A 25,582-nucleotide genomic window follows, 5' to 3' on the forward strand; every position below is an offset into this window, starting at 1 on the left:
TAATGTTGATGTCGTTGGTGGTGCTTCAGTAACACTAAATCTTCACCTGCTGTGTAAACCTGGTAGTGGCTGCTATATGGACATTTCTTTTGAGTTGTCTGGGCTGGGTGTGAGGTCAAGACTCGGTTCTCACACCACTGTCTCTCTAAGGGATACCCACTGCAAAACCAATGAGGGCCCAGGCTGGCCCTCATTCCTCACCTTTTACCTACCCCTAGCTCAGACCCCGCAGGAGTTGCTGACTGAATGATTATGGAGCTCGGTTACCACAGGACAGATGCCCTCTGTAGCTGAATTCAGTCTCGACAGTTTTCCTTGCCTGCCTCCCTAGGCAATGCTCAGCTGTACTCCCTTGACGTTGTGTGCAGATATGTGCCTAGAGCAACACCTCTCTCTATCCCCCATCCAAACTGAATTATGCTATTTTTAATATACTGTGCACTGAGAAACCCAAGGAATAAGCTTTCTTTATTTCTTTTTCATTTAATAGTAGGATCTCCCCTGTGATGAAAATGCATAAGACTTTGATGGGGAGATTCTGCAACTTCTCTGTCAGCTGCAAAATTCTCCTTCTTTAACGTTTATAATCCTAATACTTGAAGTTGCTGATAAAGTGATAAAAGAATCGTTCTGAACTCTATATGTGATTTCTGTAGAATGATTTATACTGATCATTTATTGCTTGCTTACTTCTTGAACACAAGCAAACATTCAGTAGCACTGGGTGTAACTGAGGGGTTCACAGTGCAGGCCAGACCTGCCTCTTGAGCATCTTTCCCACCATTTGTCTGATCCCCACTCTCCCCTAAATCCTACACTCCATCCAGAAAGCTTCATAGGATTAGGGAAGAGTGGAGGGGAAACCAGGTGGCTTTTGCGCCCCCTGTTGGGCAGGACTTTCCTCTGCCTGAACCGAGCTTTGCTATCTAGCTCCACCTGCAGTCTCCTATTCATTCTTTAAATCCCACTAAAAGCGGTGCCCCTGGGCCTTCTCCAGCTTCCCCAGTGATCCTAGCTCCCTCCTCAGTGCCCTCTTATATACACCTCCATGGTAGCAATTATAACACAACATGGTAATGATTTTCTTAAACTGCGAGCTCTTCATTTTGTGTTCCCAATTATAGCCATATATGGCCATATTCCATATTGTAGCCATATTGCCACAGAAGGGACACACCTGGGGGACAAAACTCATCCCACATACCATTCAGCAAGAGCAAGCCTGATAAAGTGAGCTTTTGCAATTCCCTTTCCCAGACCCTTTTGCCATTGGATGCCTGAATATAGTATTTGGCAAAAACAATAAATGCTTTTGGAACAAAAAATAATTATCATTTATTGAACACTTACCATGGCTAAGCCCATACATACCTGGTTGTATTCAACACTACAATAGCCTATGGTGGAGGTATTGGTATCCCACTCCTTTGAAGTCTTCAAGTAATGGATATTGCTGTCAAATGTAGTATCTCCTACCAGGACTGACACTCCCCAGCCCCTGAAATGAGAATGGGTAATAATTAAGAATGTTGTTTATTACATGCTATTTCCTGGCACTGTGCTATGTGATGCAAATGCATTTTCTCACAAGCAGAACACAACTGCTATGTGAATGGTATGTCCAAACAAGGTGAAAATACTCTTTCCCTTGAGCCAGGACAGTAGCAAGAAGAATGGAGAAGAAGTGACAGAAATGTGTAAGTAAGGAATGAAGGATGATTGCCAAGTTTATGGTGAAAGCTGAGGAGAATTCTTCCCTAAGCACAATAAACGTGCTCTTTGGTTTTAACGTTTATTTATTTTTGAGACAGAGACAGACAGAGCATGAATGGGGGAGGGGCAGAGAGAGAGGGAGACACAGAATCGGAAGCAGGCTCCAGGCTCCAGGCTCCGAGCCATCAGCCCAGAGCCCGACGCGGGGCTCGAACTCACGGACCGCGAGATCGTGACCTGGCTGAAGTCGGATGCCTAACCGACTAAGCCACCCAGGCGCCCCTGGTTTTAAAGTGACAATCAGTTACAGTGACAGACTCACCTGGTGTTTCCTATAGAAATAACAATGAACCTGCTTGGCTGTCAGTGAACATGAATAGGAAAGGTTTGTGGGGAGGGTGGGGGAAGGGAGAGGGAGAGAGTGTGAGAGTGTTTGTAAATAGAAGTGTTGGGGTTTTTAAGGTGTTTTTATTCCCTTGAGGTGTATGTGTGTGTGTGTGTGTGTGTGTGTGTGTGTGTGTGTTTCATGGCTTTTATCTGTGCACTCTAAAATCTTGGAGAAATTCAGATCCTCGCCAAGTGAAAATCTGCAATTTTATCAGCTACTATGTGAAGTGTAGCAAGCAGTGTTCAATTTTTCTTTCCCCCAAAAAAGGTATTACTGAGAAATCCTTGGGCCACGCATATCTCTCACATTGGAACTACGATCCCCTCCCCTCACGAGTGCTACCTGTCTTAGAAAACACAGTCCACTAGCATATAGCATATGAAGTGCACCTCAAAGGAAATGTGTAGATGGAAGGCTCTGTGTGGGCTGAACAAAAGTGCCCCAGACAGAAACACCTTTCTACTCCTCTAACACACTACCTAACTGCCAGTGAGAGTTCTAACCCCCAACCCCCTGTGACTCCATCCTGCTAAAATGGGGTTTCTCCTCACCCAGGTAGGGTAAATCACCTTACAGCTTCCCTGCTGGCCTCCTGGGATCATATCACCTTCAGCGTAAGTGTGTAGAACCAGCTAGTGAAGACTGACCTAAGGGATTACCACAAAGGAGAGGAGCGTTGGGGAAGTTGCAGAAGAACTGGTATTCCTGAGAATGAAGAAATAAAACTGAGAAGTGATGTGGTCCCTGCAAATGAACATAATACTTTGTACTACTACAAAACATTCACTGTTATCAAAGCCCCTCGTGGACCTGTCACAGAAATTGCCTGAGCCATTTGAAAAGAATAAAGCAACAGAGATTTGTTTTCAGAAATAAAGTATAAAATTCCACAGAAAATAATTTGCCTGCAGAAGTCCTCAGCAATGCTTACCATGACCGTGACCGTAACCGTATCCTGAAGCAGAGTGGAATGAATTCTTGGAATCTTTGCAGTGATAGGAAAGGCAGTGTTACATAGTAGTGAAAAACTCAAGTCTGGAGCTAACTGCTTGGGAATGAAACTGCTCATCAATCGTAGCTGTGTAAACCCTGGAGCAAATGACCAACCTCTCTATACTTCAATTTCCTTATATATAAAGTGTAGACACAACTTGAAGCCACTAAATAGGAGTTCATGATATGTGTAAAGCACTTAGAATGGGAATCCATGTAAATCACTTATAAAAGTACCTGCCATGGGGTGCCTGGGTGACTCAGTCGATTGCACATCCAACTTCGACTCAGGTCATGATCTTTCAGTCCATGAGTTAGAGCTCCTTGTCAGGCTCTGTGCTAACAGCTCAGAGCCTGGACCCTGTTTCGGATTCTGTGTGTCTCTCTCTGCCCCTCCCCCGCTTGGCACTCTGCCTCTCTCTCAAAGATAAATAAACATTTAAAAAACGTTTTTTTTTAAAAAGTACCTGCCATGTAGGTTAGCATTTAACAAATGTTAGTTTTTAAAAAATGCTATTATGGGGAGCCTGGCTGGCTTAGTCAGTAGAGCATGCAACTCTTGATCTCAGGATAGCTATAAATTTCCCTCTTAAGTACTGCTTTAGTGGCAACCCATAAATTTTCATATCTCGTCTCTTTATTCTCATTCATTTAAAACTATTTTCTGGGGCACCTGAGTGGCTCAGTCAGTTAAGCGTCTGCTCCTTATTTCAGCTCAGGTCATGATGGTTCATGAGATCAAAACCCGCTTCAGGCTCTGCACTGTCTCCTCAGAGCCTGCATGGGATCTCTCCCTCCTCTCTCTCTGCCCCTCCCCCATACTCTGTCTCTCTATCTCTCTATATATATATCTCCCTAAATAAATGAAAATTAAAAATATAAAAATAAAAATATTTTCTAGTTCCCTTGTAATTTCTTTCTTGACCTATTGGCTAGTTAGAAGAGTACTGTTGTTCTGTTTTCTTTTGTTTTTAATTTTCACATGTTTGGGGATTTCCTAAATTTCTTTTTGTTATTAATTTCTACTGTCTTTCCATTGTTATACATCCATTAAAGCTGATGCTTCCAAAGACTCCCTAACAATATGGGAAGTTGCTTCTGTCCTCATTAAAATAATTGACTCCCATTTAGTGAGCTTTACTAAGCTTTATCAGGCACTATGATAAGAGCATATCACATTATCGCATTTAAATACTCAGAACTGAGACCCATAGATTAAATAGCATTGCTAAGGTCATACAGCTAAATTTCAAAACACTTTCCCATAAGACTTTACTATATGTTATCGTAGTTAATAAAAACAAATCAATTTAAAATTCTGTAGACCATATCATACAACTAAACTTAAGCAGAATAACTTCTTCAAAAACAAAGAAACAATAATGTTAAAAGTGATTTGTTTCTCATAATGAGATGACAAGTAACTTTTTCTCTCTATTTCCTTTTAAATTTTTCTAAAGGAGACATACTTAATTTGTTGGTAGAAAAAGTATTTTTAACAAACTAGCCTATTAGTTAGGAAAAGGAATAAAACTTAATTAGGGGGAAAAGTTAGAAAAGAAAAATTAAATGGTAAATTTTATTGAAAGTATTAATACTACTAAAATCCTTTAAAATTTCTATTTTTTCAATTATGGACCATAGAGCTAAAAATGTAATACTAGGCAAAAATGCAAACATGTGAATAGCTGAGCCACCACATTTTTATTACTAGTAATAAACAGCAAATAAAAGTAAATCAGATTATAGAACATAGAATCATGTGATGAAATTCATGAGAAAAACAAATTCTAAGAGATAATAACTGCAGAGAAATGCAAAAAATTCAAATATCATTCATTTGACTATGGCCTTATCCTTCCATTATTTCTCCCCCCTTTTTCCAGATATTTGTTGTTCCTCCTGCTCCTCCTCCTCCTTCTCCTCCCTCTCCTTTTTTTGCCAGAAGTTTCTCCCCATATTACCAATGGGAGTCATCACTCAAAACTTTGGTTCATACATTCATTTGATGAATATTTATTGGGTACCTACTATGAGCTAGATCCTGGAGATACAGAAACAAAAATGATATGGTATGTGTTCTAAGATCAGAGTGGCATTCACTGTGACCAGTTATTCATGAGAAGGGTAAAGGGGAAAGTGTCCCCATAACTACCACCTGGGTCAAGAGATAGTTGATATATCTCTATATATTTAAGAGAGTAGCCTAGGTTAAAAATATATTTTGGGTAAGTGTCGTGGTTCTGGTTCTAACCATGATAAAGATAGATGGATAAAGACATAGTTCATACTTCCACAACCACTGATTCGAATTCTATCGTCATAGTTTAGTTTGCCCGTTCTGGAACTTCTAATCAATGAAGTCATACATAAGTACTCTTTTGTGTCTGCCTTCTATCACTCAGCATAAGGCTTTTGAGATTCATCGATGTTGTTGCTTTTTATTGGTGAAGTAGTTCAATCTTCTTTATTGTTTTGTAGCAATAACAATATATTGTGTGTATGAGTATACCACAGTTTATGACTTCCGCTGTTGGTGGATATTAGGGTTATTTCTTGTTTGGGGTCAATATAAATATTCTTGTACATGCCTTTTGTGGACATAGGTTTTTCTCTTGAGTAAATATCTATGGGTGAATTTCTGAATCATAGGTTAGCTATATGACTAACTTTATAAGAAACTGCCAAACTATTTTCCAAAGTGACTATACCATTTTACATTCCCACCAACAATTTTTAAGAGAGTTCTACTTGGTTCACATCCTTACCAACACTTAATATGGTTAGTCTTTTTAATATTATCCACTCTAGTGGGTATGAGATGGTATCTTGCTTTGGCTTTAATTTGCTTTGCTCTGATGACTAAGGATGTTTTTCATATGTTTTTGACCAGTTGTATACCTTATGTTAAGTATCCTATCAAGTCTTTTGCCCATTTTTTATTGGACGCTTTTTTCTTTTTATTGTTCAGTTGTAGGAGTTTTTAAATATTCAGAATAAAAATCCTTTGTTGGGTATATGTATTGTAAATATTTTTTCCCCATTTGTGGATTGTCTTTTCACTTTCTTAATGACCTCTTTTGAATAGCAGAAGTTGTTAACTATGATGAAATCTAATTTATCATTTTTTTGTTATCATTTGTGCTTTTATGTTATATCCAAGGGATTTTTGCCTACCTCAAATTACAAATATGTTCTATATTTTCTTCTAAAAATTTTATAATTTAAGATTTTAGAATTGGGTCTACAATTCATCTCTAGAGAATTTTTGTGTGTGGCATAAGTTATGAATCAAAGTTCATTATTCCATATAAATACATGGGAAGAATATAATTATGAACCTCTTGTACCTATTACTCAGCTTCAACAATTAACAAACCATGAAGAGTCTTGTTTTACATATTCTCATGTATATTTGTAAAATTACAATCATTTTAGTTGTTGTTATGATCCAGAATTTAATCCAGGGCCACACTTCCTTAATGTCCTTTAATCTAGAATGGTTCCTTAGCTCTACATGTTTTTCAAGATATTAGCATTTTAAGAGGATGTCTCTTAATTTTAATTTTTTGGATTATTTCTTCATGGTTAGTTCCCTCTAATGCATTATTGGCAAGAATGCTACATCAGTGATATTGCATACATCTCAGTGCTTTCCGTCAGGAGGCACATGGTGTCAGGTTATCTCACTTTTTGGTGATGCTAAGTTTGATCACTTGGTTAAGGTGATATCTGCCAGATAACTCTACTAGAAAGGCACCTTTACTCACCTCTTTCATAAATAAATACCTGTGAGGAGATAAATATCATGATCCTCAACAAATTTTCAATTAATAGTCAACCGTGGATGATTCTTGCCTGAATCAATTATTACAGTAGCTGAAAAATGGTGATTTTCTGACTTTACCATTCCTTCTATAGCTGTCATTCTATTTTACTATAACAAAGAACTTTCTCTTCCTTCTCATTTTGGATTAGTTAATTTAGATATTTTTGGTAATTTGCCTGGACTCATGAATTTCTTTTTTAATTCAATGTGTAATACTCCATTACTATTACTATTCATTTTAATACTCAAATTGTCTAGATTTCACTGGTGTGATCCTTTTAAACTGGCTTAGGTGTCCTTTTGACATGGCATCATTAGTTTTAGGTTTTTTAAGCTTTGTATTGATTTTGTGTTTATGTTTAGTACTTCTTACTTTCTAGTCCAACAAAATGTTTCAGACTCACCTTATTCTTTCCCTGCTGATGGAATAAACCATTTCTTCAAAAAAAAAAAAAATTAGTTCCTTTTTTGGGGAAACAAAAACTTCCTTATTTAGGAATCAAAATCTGAGGATCAAGTGTGCTTTTTGCTCCTAGAGTATCATTACATCTAGGCTCCTTTAGTGGACAAAGAGAAGAAATAAAGTTTTTTGGAAAATCATAAGTTCATATTGGATGCCTTTAATTACTATTCACCATCATATGATTCTTCCTCTCCTTCCTCCATCCTACAGTTGTAGCTCACTCTTAATTCTGTCTTTAGAATATACTATGAGGGTACTCACAATATTATGGTCCTCTCATATTTTCTGAAGCAAATGCAGTGTGTCAAATCATTTCAACTGTAAATATATCAATATGGCATGACCACAATGCCATTATCACACATAAAGTTTACCAATTACTGAATTAACAAATATCCTTTTTTCAGGTCTCAAATTGACTCATAAATACAATAATTGCTTTTTTGTTGTTTTGTTTTGTTTTGTTTTAAAAGGTGTTTGTTTAAGTCAGAATGAAATCTATTGTAGTTGATCCATCCTAAGTCTCTTCTGATTTATGTTTTCCTTCCATTATTTTTTGTTTTCTTTCAATTTTTGTGTTTAAGAAACCAGGCCATTTGTTTTATAGAATTTGTTCCAGATTTTCCTGATAGCGTAATCTATCATGTTTCTCTGTCTCTTTATTTCTATAAACTGGTAGTTGGATGAAAGGTTGAATTATATTCAGATTCACTGGGGAGAGAAGGGTTTTGTTTTGTTTTCTTTTCTTCTGAGAAGAGAGGTTTATAAAACTACTCTGTAGTAGTATTTTGTTCTCCCTTCAGGAAGCATATATCATCTGGTTGTCTTTTATTTACATGTGTGATGTTACCAGCTATTGATGCTCAATGCCTAGATCCATTAATTCATTAGGATTGAAAATGGAACCCTTTTTGAATTGGACAATATTATAGACACATATATGTATGCGTACATCCATATAGACACATTTCTGGGAACAGCTGTATCTAAAGCCAACTCTTGGCTGTCCTTTAACAGCCTATTTGTTTCATTCTTACTCATTCTTGAGCCTCTTTTGTTATATACAGTTCTCGTTTCTGTACAAAACCAGGATATATATGTAATACAAAATGATGGCCCAAATTTATAGTAACATTTTTCCAAAGGGAATACAGTTATCTTAGAGGAGGGAAGACAAGAATGAATTAAGAGGAGAGAAGCATTTATAAAAGATAAGGAGGCCACAAAAAGTGTGTATCTGGGCTCTGTATAAATTTAAATCTAAATTCTTCCTGGGGAACATTCATATCACAAAGGCAACATTTTAGAGCTAGGAAACATTTGAGATTTGAAAAATTAGAACAGGAAGATGAGAAGAGAAACTGAAACATGCCCCTAGTTTTAAAGTTTTCTGGATGAAAAGAATAAAAAATATATCAATTCACTCATGTGTCTGTAAGAACATGGGATTCAAGTGGAAGAAGGAGCAATTTGAGTTTTTTGGGTTTTTTTTCCTTTCTTTCTTTCAGCAATGCCATTACAACTTAGGGTCATGCTGGGCAGTTTCATACCACTTGACCTAACAACTTAGAGATATTTAAGTGACAGTGATAATATGTTGACTCCTTGTATGGCTGCTCTAATGTCTGTCACAACATGAAAGGTATTCATTTAACAGAGGAACAGCAGAATCAGATACACAAGGCATGTGTATCAGATTGATTGCAAGGGTTGGGGAGTGTGTTTTCCTCTCATTCAATTCAAGATAAGAAGTATTCACTCCAAATAAAATTTCAAACATGCTGTGTTTGTTTCCTCCCATTCCATGATGTAGGGGTTGGGGAGAGGTTCCTTTTTTCTAAAGGCTTTATTGAGATATAATTCACATAGTATACAATTCACCCACTTAAAGTGTACAATTCAGTGTTTTTAGTAGATTCATAGGGTTATGCAACCATCACCACAATCTAATTTTAGAACATTGCATCTCCCCTAAAACTAACACCATACTCATCAGTTTTCACTACCCACTCTCTGTATACCCCATCCCCAACCCTAACCAACCACTAATCTACTTTGTCTCTATAGATTTGCCTGTTATGGACAATCAACTTTTAATTGCCATTCATAGCTTGTCCCACTGAAATTCTTTTTTTATTTCATTTTTTTTACATTATCATAAGAACAAGAACAATACCGTAGAGTCCTCCAAAACATGAATGGGTATCCAAAAAAAAAAAAACTGTAACAGAATAACCCACGAAACTATTGTTGGATCCAATAGCACCTGATGGCTTAAATAAATAACTGCTAAGCAGTGAACCTGTAGGAATGATGACAAATTATAGTATTATGAGAGTCAAATGGTAATAATTTTAAATATCAATTTGAAACAGGCTTGAGTTACAGAAGCTTTTCTGGCTCATAAGAACAGCAATTTTGGAAATCAGTAATATTTGCAAATTCAAATCCTGACTTTACCTCTCATTGACTATGTGACTCTGGACAAGTAACAGAAGATTTGCAAACTTCATTTTCCTCCTCTGCAACATGAGAATAATGATGATACCAACCTCATGAAGTTAGTGTGGAGATTAGCACATGCAGAGCTTTTAGAACAACCCTGGAGCATAATAAGTGCTCCATAAATTGTAGTTGTTGTTGTATCACTTTTGTTCATAAGAACTCAATACTTCACAGGTCAAATTCTAAAATGGAATTCTTAGATATGCCAACTTGCCACTTTACACATGTGATTGGTATTTTCAAAGTCTCTGTTCAAAGAAGTTTCCTGCCATGAAAGCATTAGATCAAGATTTAAGATACTGCAATGTAGAGAAAAAAATAGCATTGACCAACTATGATATACAGAGATGCAAACCAGCCTTCAGCTGCTTTAGAGCCATGTGTTCTATAAATAGTAAAAGTGCTAATTTATTATTCTCACTTAACAATCATGTAACAGAATTTCCTTTTTTAAGTTAAAAAAAATTAACAGAAACAAAAGTTTATATAATGGTATTATACATGTCTAATAAAAAATAAGGACTAGTGTTAGAGCATTATAAACCACATATATAACCTCTTAGATTTGAAATGTTTAACTAAGACCCTAAATGTGTGTCTTTTAAGTCTATGAGTGTGAATGGAAATTGTGATTTGGTTTTGTGTCCGTAAATGTAAGTCGGTTTAACCACCGATGACTCTATTACCTTCTCTTTAATTCTAACACAAAATGACTGTGGGTAATAAGACTAATGCATTAGATAATTTAATTTTGAGGAATTATTATGTTTTTTCTGTTCTTTTAAGATGTGGTGCTAAATATTATTATATCCCGATCAGGTGACTCATGATATACAACATTTTCATACTTGGGAAATGTTAACACATTACAGTCCTTGCTTTGAAAAGAGAAAAGAATTAATCACAGACAACACATTTTCATTTCCTTTGACCCCATGAGACAAGCTAAATGATGTGGTTTGCATGTGGCCCCATTTTGGCCCTCAAACGCCTCCACACTGTCCATCTGTGTCTACATTTTAGCCCCAGGCTTTACTTCTTTGGGCATTGTTTCGTATTTGCATGAAAGTCTGTAAAATTTTTTTTTTTGCATGACAAGCCATCCATGATGTTGAAGTTAAATGTCTAACATATCTTGCAATATCACATGTCATTAATTCTTACATAATTTTTTTCTTTTATTTTCAGTTACTGAAGTTTAAATATGCTTGAAATGTAAAAGTGGCATGAAACTGGAGTGATGCAAGAATGTTTAATGTTCCTTTAAGGACTTGCCATTTTTTAGCTGGGAAAATCTGGGGGGAGTTCCCGGCCTTGTCTAAAAACACAAATCCTTTGGACACAAATTATGGCAAAATTATATGGAACCTAAGTGCTGTCAGCAGAGTAATAAATTCTGAAGCAATACTTCTTTCTATCCTGAGAATATATTTCTAATACTTGACATAATAAGTATAAAATAAGTTCCCTAATTTCAAAAATTCTTAAGTATTTGATTTATTGTTTTTCCTTAAAGCTTTCTTAATGGAACATAAAATTAAGCTCCACTGATTTTGGTGAAGTTCCCAGCACCCAAAAAAGTAACAAGTTCCTGAATGACAGCACCAAAATGTTAGCACTTTAATGTTTCCTAAGTAAACATGACTACCAAAATGGATATTTGAGAGTGCATGAGTATACAAAGAAGATGAGTTATTTACACTATTTAGTCAAGCTTCAGATCAATAGGGCATGCAACTAATTCCCACCAATGGGCCAAAATACATACATCCAAACACGTACTTTTTCTTCCAAGTAGTCACCCTGTTGTCCCTACATTTATTACTACCAGCTGCCATTGCTAAAACTATTTTAGAATACCCCTTGCCAGATTACCTTCGTAGTCTTTGGTGCATTCCTTTTAATACCTACGTGGTAACAAGTCTCGCTCTTTGGAGAGTGACTCACAAAGCCAGTCAAATAAGGATGATAATCAAGCTGGTGAAACATTTTTTTTAAATGATATGTGAACGTGAAATTACAAAGACCTGCATCACCTACAGCTTGTAAAAATGACGGTGAACACATGTCCCAAAGAAGAACCCCACAATGCTTCTACATAACAGCAAGAGTGGGAATTAAATGAAATTTTCTTAAAGAGTTTTCTAGGCAAGCAAATGAATAACTTCAAATTTATTTTATTATGTATATCTGTATTACTTTTAATTCAGCCTCATTTAACTGAATGAAGTGGTTTACATTTTTAAGAAGGGTCCTTCTTAAAGTATTTTTTATCATGTCAGAATGTAGATGAATGACCATTATTTCTCCCTCGCCTGAGTGAATATCAAGTTACCATTTTCCAATATTGGATTTTAGTTGACAGTGTCCTAGCTGTCACCAACTAGCTCTGTGATATCAGCAAGGGACTCAGCTTTGCTGTTGCCTCTAGCCCCCTGTCTACAAAATGAGGGTGTGGGGCTCATATGTCTTTAAAATCTCTTTTGAAAGAATAATTATTATATATCTATGTGTAACACTATATTTGTCATATATCATAAATCCACGCACTTGTCTGTGTGTTTTCAATTAAGTCCAAGCTGAAGTAACTCAGCTTGAGTTACTTGAAGTAACTCAAATGCAACTTATTAGAAATGATGTCCAGGCACTGATGTGTCTAGTATCTCTAAGAAAGTCTTTTCTCCCTGATAGTAATGATGACGATAAAGATCTCATTTGTATAGCACTTTCGTATCTCCTGCATTACTTAAGTCTCACATCCTAAGAGATGCTATCATTATCCTCATTATACAGATGAAGAAGATTTTGAGGTCTAGAGAGATTCAGTTACCCATCTAAGGTGATGGACTAGCCCATTACAGAGCCAGGACAGAGGCTCCAGGTCTTCTGCTTCCAATTTAAGGCTCTTTTCCTCCATCATCATTTACCTGCAACCAGTCTTTTCATTAGGAGGCAGTTTTTCCAAAGTGTCATCATTCAGAATTTACACTCCTTGAAAATAAAATCTACTGTTAGGGACCCTCTCACACCTCTTTAGACTATCCCCTTGCGTCACTACAGCTCTCTCTGCTTTTACAAACTAGTTGTTTTGTCAGCATGAGTGTGACAACAATTAGACGTCCCCTGTTTTTGCCCCATGCCTTTTCTCCTTCACAGTCATTCAATGACAAGCGTAAAAAGAGCTTCATCTTTTCACGAAAATTCCCATTCTACAAGAACAAGGAGCAGAGTGAGCAGGAAACCAGTGATCCTGAACGTAAGTAGATTCTCGAAGAGAATGTCACATGCAACACAAGAGAAAAATATTCTTCACGGGCAACACGCATGATGTAGGCTCCCCCCACGCCACACGCCTAGGCAAACAAACATGGCAGGCAGGCAGGTCAGGGCTTACTACTGTGACCAGTGTTTGGCTGCAGTCTGGATCCTTCCCTTGATGTGGCTCTTCTTTGCAGAATGCATGGGAGAGGGACTTCAGGAAGCTTGGACTTTGCTTCCAACCAGAATTTTTCTGTGACCAGGGCTGGGTTTGTCTCTTCTATCATATAGCTCTTGAGGGCTTGAGACGAATTCTTTTCTGAACAGAAATACCAGATTCCATTGCCACATGTATGTTTTGGAATTCTAGCTCATTGGGAGTGATTAAATTCTCTCTACTGATTGCTAGCATCGTGTTTACACTCTTCCTCCCAGCCAGTGTTAAACACTTACTGAGCAGCGGGCTTGTCCTGGTAGATACTAAATCTAAGAATTTGATTTGAAACTTGGAGTGGACCATTGCTCTAAGTGGCACATTTCTGTGGCAACATGAACAGTGGGCAAAAATGGCTTTTGACGAATCTTCCTCTTTTTTATAACAGTCTTCTGATTTTTTTTTTAACTAACAATCTTTTGAGTTGCTTTACAAATCTTTGAGTCTCAGCCCGGGGAGTTTGGGGTGAAAGTCGTTTCAAAAGAAGAGAGAGTGGGATCCAGATTGCTTAGGCAACATGGTCTGTCATGGTAGTATCCATTTCAACTCCACTGACTTCTTCCTTCCTCTTCCGTGGCTGTTCTTCCTCTCTCATTGCTCTCTCTGGGGACTTCCATGCAGGACATCCCCGGATTAGGTGACGACGGTTATGGAACAAAGACTCTGAGTAAGTTCCCAGGAATGGTCACTGTAACTTTTCTTTTCTTTTCCTTTCCTTTTGAGTTTGGCTTTTGTTCCTTTTCTTGAGGGCCTTTCACTCCTAGCATGCACAAGATACGAGTTTTATGTTACCTAGCTGTGAATGCTCCTCCAGAGTAATTTCAACCGTTTTGTTCTGCATGTCAGCATTGAAAAGCAAAGTGTGTCAGGCACTGTAACTTCTGTTGCAGTTCACACCTTCCCTTTCTGACCGTGTGATGTGGCCAACATGGTCCTGATGCCAACATGGCATCCCTTGCTCTACCGCCTAACACCTCCCAGAGAGCAAGAAGCCATGTTGAAAGAAAGGGCGAGCTAAATGTTTAGAACAAGAAAGCAGAAATGTACTTTATGTCCTTTCTTCTGCCTTTTTACCCAGAAATATTTAATGACCTTGCCAACTTCCATAATTGGGGTGTACTTTGCTATTAGTAAAGGGGCTATTTTATTGTCAAAAGGAACATGCATTCTCAAAAAATAAACATTAAGCTATTTGATCTTCCATGGGTAATTCTTTGTTATTAACTACGGTTGATTTTTTTCCCCGACTTGCAGTGATCCTGCTTGGCACGTTTGTATGATAAAATTTTAGATATGTATTAATATGTTTTCTATCAGTCATTTATTAGCTGTATTACATCATCAGGTCTTCATTCTATAGTATAGAGTGCAAAATAAAGTATATTAAACCTTTAAATTTTCTAGTTATTAATGCCTTAGTCTGTGTCTCATTGCACTGAGCAGTAAAAAATAATAATCCTGTGTTAATCTACTATGCTATAATTTTTCTCTCTGTAATACTAACACCATTGTATAGGCACCAATGAAATAAGAACAGTATTGTGTCTTTTGCAGCTGTATCACATGTTCATTTTTTTGGTTGATTTTGTTTTGTTTTAATTTAACAGCTATGGGCAGTATTCTTAGAAGCTGTTCATTTCATTTGTATTAAACAAAATAGCATTGAGCTGGACTTTGTTTTCAAGAGCTGTTTCTATAACCCTGTGTAATGATATGCTTCATCCTTCAGATTGTTAATTTGGACTCTTCTTTTAGATATATATGTAGAAAACAAAATCTGATCAAGAGTAACTACTGATCTTTTGAAAGATGAAAACTTTATCTTTGAGTCTCTATATGGAGTATGTCATAAAATTTTTCTTGAATTAGTGGCTAAAGTTCAGGTATTGATTTCAACATTACCTGGACAGCATCAAGTACCACCAGTTTCTAGATTTTCAACTGGGGTCGGTGGGGGAAGGGGAAGCATTTTGATATATTGTTAATAAATGAACATCACTAAAAAGTAGCTGTTATTAGAATGTCAAAAATATGAGTGATGACCTTTTAAATCCAGAATGTGCAAATGTTTGTTTACTTTTTAAAAACTGAACAGATTTCACTAAATTTATTTGCCAGTTAACGCTATTATTAGCCATAATTTGCACTTTAGCTTGAACATATTTTCAATTTCTCTTTACATACAAAGTGGAAAAATTCTGTTATACAATATCTTGATAATAAGAGAGATTGGCTAAGCAAAACACAGAATAGTGTAGCTTCATTATTAGTTAAAGTAAAAAAAAAAAAAAAAGACTAAAAACCCTGTCATCCCCAATTCAAGGTACTTGAGATAATCATGTACATGAAGATACACCATTGTTGGGTGTGTACCGTGACTTTTTTCAATAACAGAAAACAAATTCACATTTCTTTCCCTGGTGCCCCTTTGCACTTGTAAAATGTGTGCATAAATTAGCAGTATAGTCCTGGTCATACATGCACCAACACAAAGAGAAATAATTCATGTGATTTTGTGATTTTAACTCATGTTTTGGTTTTCCTTGGTTTCATTCTCTAGAACTAATCCTTCTAGGATGTATTAATTAACTTAATTTTGAGAATCCTTTCACAATATATGCACATATCCCATTATCACATTGTATACTTTAAGTGTATTACAATTTATTTGTCAATTACACCTCAATAAAGCTACAAAAAAAATCCATTCAATTTGTGAGAACGTAAAAATATATTTTAAAGCACTTTTTTACTGTTAGAGAATAATGTTATATATTCTTTTCCTTTTTCAAAAAATGTACAACAGTTGCCACTTTTTAAAAGCCTGAGTTTATTACTGATGAGCATCAGAAGTCAGTCACGTATTCCTCATTTAATTAACCTGATATACAAAGAACTTGATAAGTTAATGAATTTATCTTCTATAACTTAATACAGAGTGCAAATAAAATGATTTGGGGACATAAAGTCTCTAAATATGGCACATATATCCCTGTAACATCAGCTAAACTGTGTTTTCATGAAAAAAAAATTTGACATATCACTGTACAAGCAAGTTATTTAACATGAACTAAAAGCATATTTCATGCCAGGACCTGTGTTTGGTATCAGACCATTTGTCCCCTGCCTGTTTCATTCCTCCAGAACCTGATAGCTATCCAAGCAAGAATCTTAAAAATAAAATCAAGAAGATATTAAGCTGATTCATAAATCATTTTTCAGTGACTCATTTCTTCCTCCAAGATTTTCTCCTCACTCACTGGAGCAGGAAAAGTCTTCAATAGTCCCTTTTCATCCTGAGAATTAGTTTAGGAAGCATCTATGTAGAAATAAATTTCAAGGGATCAATTGGCAATGTGAAATGCAATATTCCAGCAAAATACCTAAAGGCTAAAATAGAGAAACAAAAAGCTCGTAAGAAAACAATGTCTACACACCAGAAGCTTCTGAACTTAGAGTCAGGAAACGGTCCAGCTGAGACACATTGACCTTTGTAACATGAAAGTGGAAAATCAGTCCCGTATGAATGGGGTTAAAGTATTCATAAAAAGAAAAGTGCTTAGGTGGACATTATACATTTTTTGTGATTAAAGGTGCTTTCCTGTTTACTAAAAAGAAGCCCCAGCAATCAAGTAGCAGCTTCCTGTAAAATGGAGATAAAGTTTTCATCTTTTGTATCTTACGGAGTTTTCTTAATGCCGTCTCTTCTGCAGCCTTTCCCTTGCCTTCTGCTTACACTTGTAGTAGCCATGCATGAATGTATTCCTTCGCGTTCTGGCTGCTCTCCAATGCTTGGTATTTCTTTAATTTGCTGTGCTGTTCTTGCAGAACATGTTTCTTCTAATGCCAGCGATAGCGAAAGTAGCTACCGTAAGTTATTGCTTTGGTTTGTGGTTCTTTCCTTTGCAATTGCTCCATTGCCTGTGGTGGTCACTTCAGATTTTTGCTGTTGTTGTGTTCCAATTGCTGCCCTTTATCATCCTCATCCAAAGCAAATGGCTTGAAATGAAATCGTCGTTTGATGTGGAAAGATACAAAAGACACTAGGGCCATCTGTGGACTCTTTTGTGATCTGTGCAGGCAGTAGCAGTCTTGCTAGTAAATGATTCCAGCCTCTGTTGGCTGCGGCCTGCTGATGCACTTCTCCCAGAGAAGATGGGGGGAAAGTTCAACCTGGTGGACTTTGACATTCTGCCCCCCAACATAATTAAAACTCCCTGCAGGAGGGATAAAAAGTTTGATTTCCCTTCTCATTTTGCCTTTACTTTCTGTTCCTGGCTCCCCTTTGCGAGAGAAAGCTTGAGAAATTACAGTGTTCCTTTTAAATTGAGTGTGAACTTTTATATCTCTTCTCTCCTTGATTAATATTTTAAGGTAGATACTGTGATATATCTAACTTTATTTTTTTTTTGATGGTTGGGAAGTGATGAAAAAGTTTCATCCTCTAATGTTGAAGGAACTCACTTTTTTTTTTTTAAGTTAACAAATCTTGGATCAGAAAGCTTAACTTTCTGAAAAGGTAGGTGATAAAAATTATCTCTGGTCTTTTTTGGGTCACCTCAAGCCATTTGCTTAGTGTATAAAAATTTTCACCAAACACCAAGCAATCCCTGTGATGCATTCTTGTGGTTTCTTACCACCTCTTACTGGTTTTTGGTGACCAACGTAGGTACATATTACTACTGGGATCCTCACAACTTCTATAATATTTATTTGCCCTCCTTCATAAAATGGGTTTCCTCAAAAGCAATTACTGAGGATATTAGAAAACTACAGGCCCAATACAAATGACCCACAGCTACCAAGACAGAAATTGGTTGGGTTTTTTTCCCCTTTGAATGGTGTATTAATTAAAATTAAAACACTCTTTATTTTTTTCCTTCCATTACAGCATGGTTACGTTATAAAACCATGCCTTTTTTGTGGTGGAGTACCCACTGGTATTCTTGGAATGTGACAGATTCAATGTGGATTTTGAGAAAGACTTCATAGAATCAGATTGGTAACAAATAGAAAAAAGCACAAAAGAAGAAAAGTGCCAGATGGAGGAAGGGACCAGAGGAGGAAGATGAAATGAAAACAGATACCTTTGATCAATCAGATAATATCAGAACCACCTAATTTTCTTCCACAACAGAATGGCAAGTCTTATTGGTGAAAGGTATCAAAGGGTTCTTGTTCTCAACATGAGCCTTAATGTTTTTCCCTTCTTCCCACTCTTAAAATTTTATGATTTTCCCAAATTGGCAAAACACTTGCCTCCCCCTTCCCTTCATTGAATTTTAAAACAAAGAGAAACCAGGCCAAGAAAAAGTGACCAAAAATTGCCTTCCTGACACATGAGGTACCCTCAATTTAGTATAAGGAAAAATACAACTTGTGTGTAGGGTTTCACAGGACCAATGGCCCTAGTTTCTCTGATATTCAGTTCTAAGTGTTGTGCTTCCATCCTGCAGACGCAGGTATAGAAAGGGGAAACATCATACCTTCTCCTTTCAATTCTCTTTACAGAAAGTAGATATAAGAACTATGCTTTTCTTTGTAAATCCTTCTTAGAGTATTTTAGAGGCCCCTGTTTTCTCTTTCAGGGGTAGGAATATTCTTCCCAGAATAATAAAGTTAGAAAAATTGGCCCAATGCTTTCAGCTGCTTAAGTTTTTGGTGGTGATGCTCTAAGATGACGTCAATAAGTCTTCATTATCAAATAGTAGGTGCACATAAATATTTACTGGGTGAATAAAATAAGCACTTGCAGCAGCTTGAATTATCTATAAGAGAGAAGAATTGGAGCTGGACTCTATGACATTAGGAGAGCAAATGTAGAGTCCAATAATCTATATTGGCCTGGGTCTCATCTGAGGTTACAGTTCAGCCACTCAGATTGCTTTCTTCACAAATGAATAAAAGTAAAAACAGCCTTTGTTGTAGCTCAGAGGAAAAATTTCCATCTTTCCCCAGGATGGAAATATGAGGAATTATGGAGGATTATTCATTTACTCAGTCAACATCTACCATGCCATGCTCTCTTCACAGGCACCATGAGAGCCAGTATGAATCTCAACCAACTCTAGAACTCAGCACTCAAACAACAACAAAATACACAAAGTGCAGCAGTTTCTAGGGTAAAAGTCTTGCTGAATAATAGGAGAGACTTCAGAGATGATTTCAAAGGAAGTGACCTTTGAGCTGAGTTTTGGAAAGATGAGGTGCTCGCCAGCTAGACAAGTTGAGGAAGAAATTTCCAGGTAGGGCAGTGGCAGGAAAGAAGGCATGGAGACTTGCAACATGCCATGGTTGGAACAGACATTGTTTTCAGAAAATTGCCATTTTGAAATCAAAATAACTGCATTTTTCTATTGAATTCCTGGGTTTTGCTGTAATTATGACTAACTTTTATGTTTATGAACAGTAGTATAAACAAATACTATAAAGACCCTCGTTCACTGTTGTCCAGGTATTATTTTTTTTTACTCTTAGAACCATTCTGTGTCCACTATGGGACACAGTGGCTTTAAAAAATGGTCAGTGGTCAAAACAAAGTCCCAGACCAGGATGTCTCAGAGCCCCAGAGGTACTATTCACACTGCATCAGGGACTCATATGTTGTGACAACCTTAAGTGAAGCCGCATATATTTCCTGAGATATACACACATGCACACACACTTACACAAACCTCAATTTCTAATAAACAGCTCAGACATTTCCTGCACCATCTCAAGCATTATAAAAAAAGAATTTTTCAAAGCCCAACTGTACTGGCACTAGCTATAATGCAGTTAATTACAGCACACCTTGTGTAATTCTGCAAAATACCCCCTCAAAACTCTCTTAATTAAGGACTAATTCCAGATTTCTCTCTGTCAACAGAGTAGTACAGTGAAGGCTTGTATCTGTGGTGGTTTTTGTATCTTAGCTTTCAAACGTCCTCATATTAGGATGCAATAAAGACCATCCATGTAGGCATAATGAAGACTGCAAGTGTCTACAGCTGAGACCTGCCTTCCCCAAAGCTCATAAAGTTCTTTATGTCATCACTGGTAGAGGGGAACTGATGATTATCTTTCTATTCTATTGGTGTTCATCAGTTAAGTAGGATTTTCAAAATGATCTGAATGTAACTGAGTGCTGATATGAGGAGACCCAAAACTTTTCCACTGGAATCCATCAAAAAAAGCCCATATTCTTCTCCTTTCTCCACTCTGCTCAAGGATTGCCCTTATAAATCCTCTAGTTGTTTGGACTTTGCAAAGCAGTTTTTCATTATATATTTTCTTACTTGATTTCTGCAATAAAACAGTGAGATATGTCTTATATTAACATTCCATTTTACAGATGAGGAAGCTAAAGCTTCAAGAGGCTGCATAATATAGTGGCGTTATAAGACCTAGCAAGAGATTTTACTTCTGAATTCCATACATTGTCACTCTGCCATATAGTTTGTAATCCAAGCCTCTTTATGTTTTATACAGTACATTTCAACTATTCCATACCGGCTACTGAATTAATACAAGCAGAAACATTTATGTAGCATTAACTGTGCACTAAGCCTGGCTTTCTGTGTACATTAACTGATTTAATCTTCTGAACTCCTTTGGAGACACTGAACCACCAATTCACTATGTGACCTTGAAGAAATCACCCATCATCTTTGAACCTCAGTTCTCTCTTATATAAATTGAGTAGCCTGAGTTACAACAGAGATGGCAGGCAGATTTTAACCAAGATCCCAATGCTGACCCATGGGTAACAGCCACCAGAAGAATCGTATTGAAAAGTACTGAGGCCAAGTTGAAGCCCAGCAGTAATGGGAGCAAAGATCAATCTGTGATGCTTATCAAGGGCACGAAATGGGGGAGTGACAGCGTGTGCTCCATACTTGCCATCTATGAATCACATGACCTCCAAACCCTTTCTTAGCACTGATGTTCCATACCTCTAAGAACCTAATTTATTTTTAATAATCATCAAATGCAGGTGCTACACACTAAATTTAGAACATTAAGTGTACTGCCCCTGGTCTTCCCTTCCCTCCTCTCTCTTTTCTAGTTTCTAAAAACTCCTAACAAACACCAACTTGCTTTTCTAGATCATGAGGACATCTGAAGGTCTTACTCTGAGTCCCTCTAGTTGTGACTTGCTTCCAGTTTAAACACAAAGGTCTCATAGAGACTGTTAACAGAGGCCTCTGCTGACTCCCTGACAGTTGCAGCTGTCTGCACACAGCACTGTGCTGCTCTCCCACTTTCAGCCATGCACTTGCCAAAACAAGACCAAGTAATAGTTTGTACCTTTTTGTTAGCTGTTATTTCTAAGTGCCAACACCTCCTGAGAAAAAAATAGAAAAACTACTAAGAATGACTATTGTACAGAGACAACACACAGCAGCATTAACAAAAAAACAGTTGGTGTTTATAGATGGAGCACTGTATGGCCTCCCAGTAACTCTGACCTGGGTTCAGCTCCTAAGTTTGCCACCCATTCTTTGTTCATTGGTAAGGTGTCCCTTTTATCCCCATCCCAACAGAAAATTCTACATCCCTTTGAGTAGTCAAAAAAGGTGTGGTTTTAAATCTTGACTCCACTACTTAATAACTGAGGAAACAAGCCCCATTAACATCTCCAAGCCTCAGCTTCTTCATCTGTAAAATGGGGTTCATTAGAACACCGACCTCAACAGAAATGGCTGTGAAAAATAGAAAACAATGGGTGTGAAAGCCCTTTATGGCCACACAGATGTGAATTGTCTTTCCTTTATTACTGTGACTCTTTTCCCCCCTTCTCTTAGTCTCCTTCACATTCCCTGTACACCTTTTCGTTCCCACACATGAAAGTAAAAATTGGCTTGAGGTGCTGTAATCACAGCTATTATGTAATCCCATCCATGACAGCTTCCCTGCAGGCTTCCTAACATAGTACTTGATTGGTACAGGGTCTTTGGAAGTGGGATGGACCCTGACAAAAGGATGCTACCACCAGTCTTCCTGCTGTGAACAAGAACCAATGCATTTTGTAAGTTAGAAAGTAAACCAGAAAGCAGGGGATAAACAAAAGAACTACACAACTCTCGAACAAAGTTAATCAAAGCTGTGTTGCTTTGTCCTAGTTTTCTGAATCACAAATTAAACATCCTGACACCAAATATCTTATTTAAGGTTTGCCTTTAGACTGTCCCATCAGAATGATCTGTAAGGACATTGGAAAAAGATTCCTATGGGAACATGACGTGTTATATTTATTTCGAGAAAACCACACTTCCCAAAATGAAAGCATCCAGACAGAAACATAAAGTAAAACCTATCTTTGGCCTCATTACTCATCCCATTTCCTACCACTAAAATCAGAATGCAAATTCATTGACATTTTTTTCTATGATGAACACTGGGACACCATTGGTAAATGAAACCCAGTCCTTGCCTTTATGGAGTTCCTTGTCTAGTAGAGAGGTTAAGTATCTCCTGGTGTTTAAAATCTTTGTTGCCCAGTGATCAGGATTCTCCTCTCACATATTAATCGTTCCATAAAGATTTCCCCTTAAAGTTACAGTCTAACACTGCAGTACTAGTCTGCCATGTTGCTAGCCCCAAAGCTATACTTTGTCCCCAACCATTTTAACAGTTACCTTCTGAATTCCTATGACCTCTACCTGTCTCAGGCTTTAGACAACTGAAGTCAATCACTTTCATTATTTTTTGGCCTAGACTGTGTAAATTTTGGCTGTTTAGTTTATTAAAACGGAATCATATTGTACTGAATAAAAAATAATAATTGTGACTCTGACTCCTCACATACTAAACCTGTGACCAGGTGTGGAAAAGTCCCTGATCATCCCTGGAGCAGCCATGAGTAGATGTCACTGAGAAGGAACATCAAGGCTCATTCTCCATGTCCTGAGGAAGTAGCTTAGTCTAGCAGTGCCATTCTCAGGGTAAACTTGCTTGAAGATGAAAAGAGATATGACTCTGGCCTGGTGCCATTTCTCACACTTGAAAAAGTAAGCTACTCTCAACCCCTTCCTCATCCCAGCTACCTAGTCTCCAGGGAAGACGTCTATGCTTCACAGCTTTATCCATATATTGCCTAATACCTCCTAAATTAGTTGTCATCAAAACTGTTTGTAAATATTAATTCCTTTTATGAAATTAACTCACTTTTCCTGATTCCGTAGTTATTGAAGGAGGAGCACATGATATTGACAGATGGAATGTATATCTAGGGGGTTGAGAAGAGAAAGCAATGAGATGCATGGCCCTTTGGTCTCAGGAAAAAATACCTCCTAAAACACTCCTTTACAGAACAGCGTACAGGAAGTCCTTTCCAATAGCTCTAAACTATTTCTGTATCAAAAGGCTATCAGTACTGGGCCTAATGAGGAGAAAAGAGTAGACCCTTCTGGGTTCACAGCTGAATCAGGCTAATCTCATGCCCAGTTCATCAACTGGGTGAAACACATGTTTGAAAAAATAATAGCCTAAAACCAATTAACTTTCCATAGTTATTTGTTGACTTGAGCCTCACTGTGAATCAGAAGGCCTGAAGTAAATGTCATTGGAGGGGCTGACACTTTTATTACGTTGTCTTCCTTAGTTCTCTTTCCAAAGTTTTAAGGCTAGATTTAGCAGTGATTCTAATCAGTGATTTAGAGGCCTCCTCAATTTTTTATCTCCTTGAACTGATCCAGCATTTTCTTAATGAATTACCATTACAATAAAATCTTCCGTGTCCCATGGTATATGCTGATGAAGTTTTTGCAACATAAATGAACCAAGCAGACACTTGCTTTTGAACAATGTGCTTTTTTGGGAAATTAAATAGAAAATGAAATATCAGGTCCAGGAATTCTGATAATGTGGAAACAAACTATTGGATGGACCTCTCCTAGAACTGAATGGTTTCATTATAAGTAATAGGGACTCCACTTCTCAGCGTCAGAAAGAAGGCAGTCTCATAGGTCATTGCCCTGCTGAACTGTAGGTAGTTAGCCTCCAGTCATTGCTTAGAGTTATGACCATCAATACCCTGATACTATAATAGTGCTAAAGAGTTTTATGAGGATGATGAAGGGATTTGGGGGGATGGCTCAAGGAGAGAGTGCAAGGAAAATGACCCCTGAACTGTGTCTATTTCCTGTGTTTCAGAGCAGGGCTTGTAGCTGTGGTGTGTGGTATATGACTGGTTGTTAGTTCACTGTAATTTTCCTTTCTTCTCTTCTCAGGAGGGCAAGAAGACTTCATTCTTTCTTATGAGCCTGTCACAAGGCAAGAAAGTAAGTTTCCCAGCATGCTCTGGTTCCTGATTTCCAGGCCACATCAGGTGACATCATTATAGCAGCCAAAGAGTGAAGGACTAAGGATGATAAACTCTGCCTAATGCTCCACTGTCCCCAGACTAGTCTCTGCTTTCTCATTGGCTCTATCATCAAACAACTTCCCTGCTAAGCATGGGCAGGGACAGCTCCCACGAGGATGGAGCTACCCTCCAGATGAGTGGTCCTAAGTGGAAGGAGCCCATCGAATCACTAAAAAGCCCCACCTAAAGGACAAATGGATAAAATCTCCTGGGAGACTGACGTCCACTTAGAATTGAGAAAGGCTTTCTAGCAGACCTGTCCTAAGATACAAGCCATCTTCTGGGCTGCTCCAGAAGCCTGTATTTCTTTTTCTGGGAGGCTAATGGCTATTGACAAGCATATTGCTGAGAAGATTGAAGCATCAAGGAGGAGTTGTACCAAATGGACTTTAGAGTTCTTTCTAACCTCATGATACAAAAGAATTAGGAAAACCCCAGAAGAGAATAGAGAGCATTTGGAGCTGAGGAAAAGAAATTATAAAAACATAAGGTGTCATTATACTAACAATTGCTTCTTAAAGTCATTATCTAAACAATGGCCAAACAGCTGCTTTGGAATCTTTTTTCACCCACTCAATTGACTAAATTCAGTAGTTGTTTTGACATTGTAAGGCAAAACCTGAGAGTAAGCAAAACTCTTCCAGATGTTTCTTTTCATTGACAGACACTGCAGTTGCTTTTCCCTATTGGTAAATTCCAGAAAGTAGGCACAGCCAATATACTGAATGTTGAACATCAATTTCTCATGCAGGGCTGTATGGGCAATTCATCCAATGAAGTAACGCCCACACCAGTTCTGTTTGGCATTTTTGCCTTAGCACTCACCCATGCAGAACAGTTTTGCAGTCATGTCCAAGTCTTCCTCCTCATTT

The 25,582-nt window shown here is 37.5% G+C and overlaps 1 protein-coding gene across 2 annotated transcripts in view; it reads left to right on the forward strand.

Moving 5' to 3' along the window:
* LOC102972156 (disks large homolog 2) overlaps positions 1–25,582 on the forward strand; it is a 768,935-nt gene that overhangs the window by 730,095 nt on the left and 13,258 nt on the right. For both annotated transcript variants that reach the window (XM_007078972.3, XM_042959513.1), the window contains 2 exons: positions 13,048–13,147; positions 24,577–24,627. In XM_007078972.3, coding sequence (XP_007079034.1) covers positions 13,048–13,147; positions 24,577–24,627 — 151 coding nt within the window. The remainder of the gene's footprint in view (positions 1–13,047; positions 13,148–24,576; positions 24,628–25,582) is intronic.

The sequence above is a fragment of the Panthera tigris genome, chromosome D1 (genome assembly GCF_018350195.1).
Source record: "Panthera tigris isolate Pti1 chromosome D1, P.tigris_Pti1_mat1.1, whole genome shotgun sequence".
Lineage (NCBI taxonomy): Eukaryota > Metazoa > Chordata > Mammalia > Carnivora > Felidae > Panthera > Panthera tigris.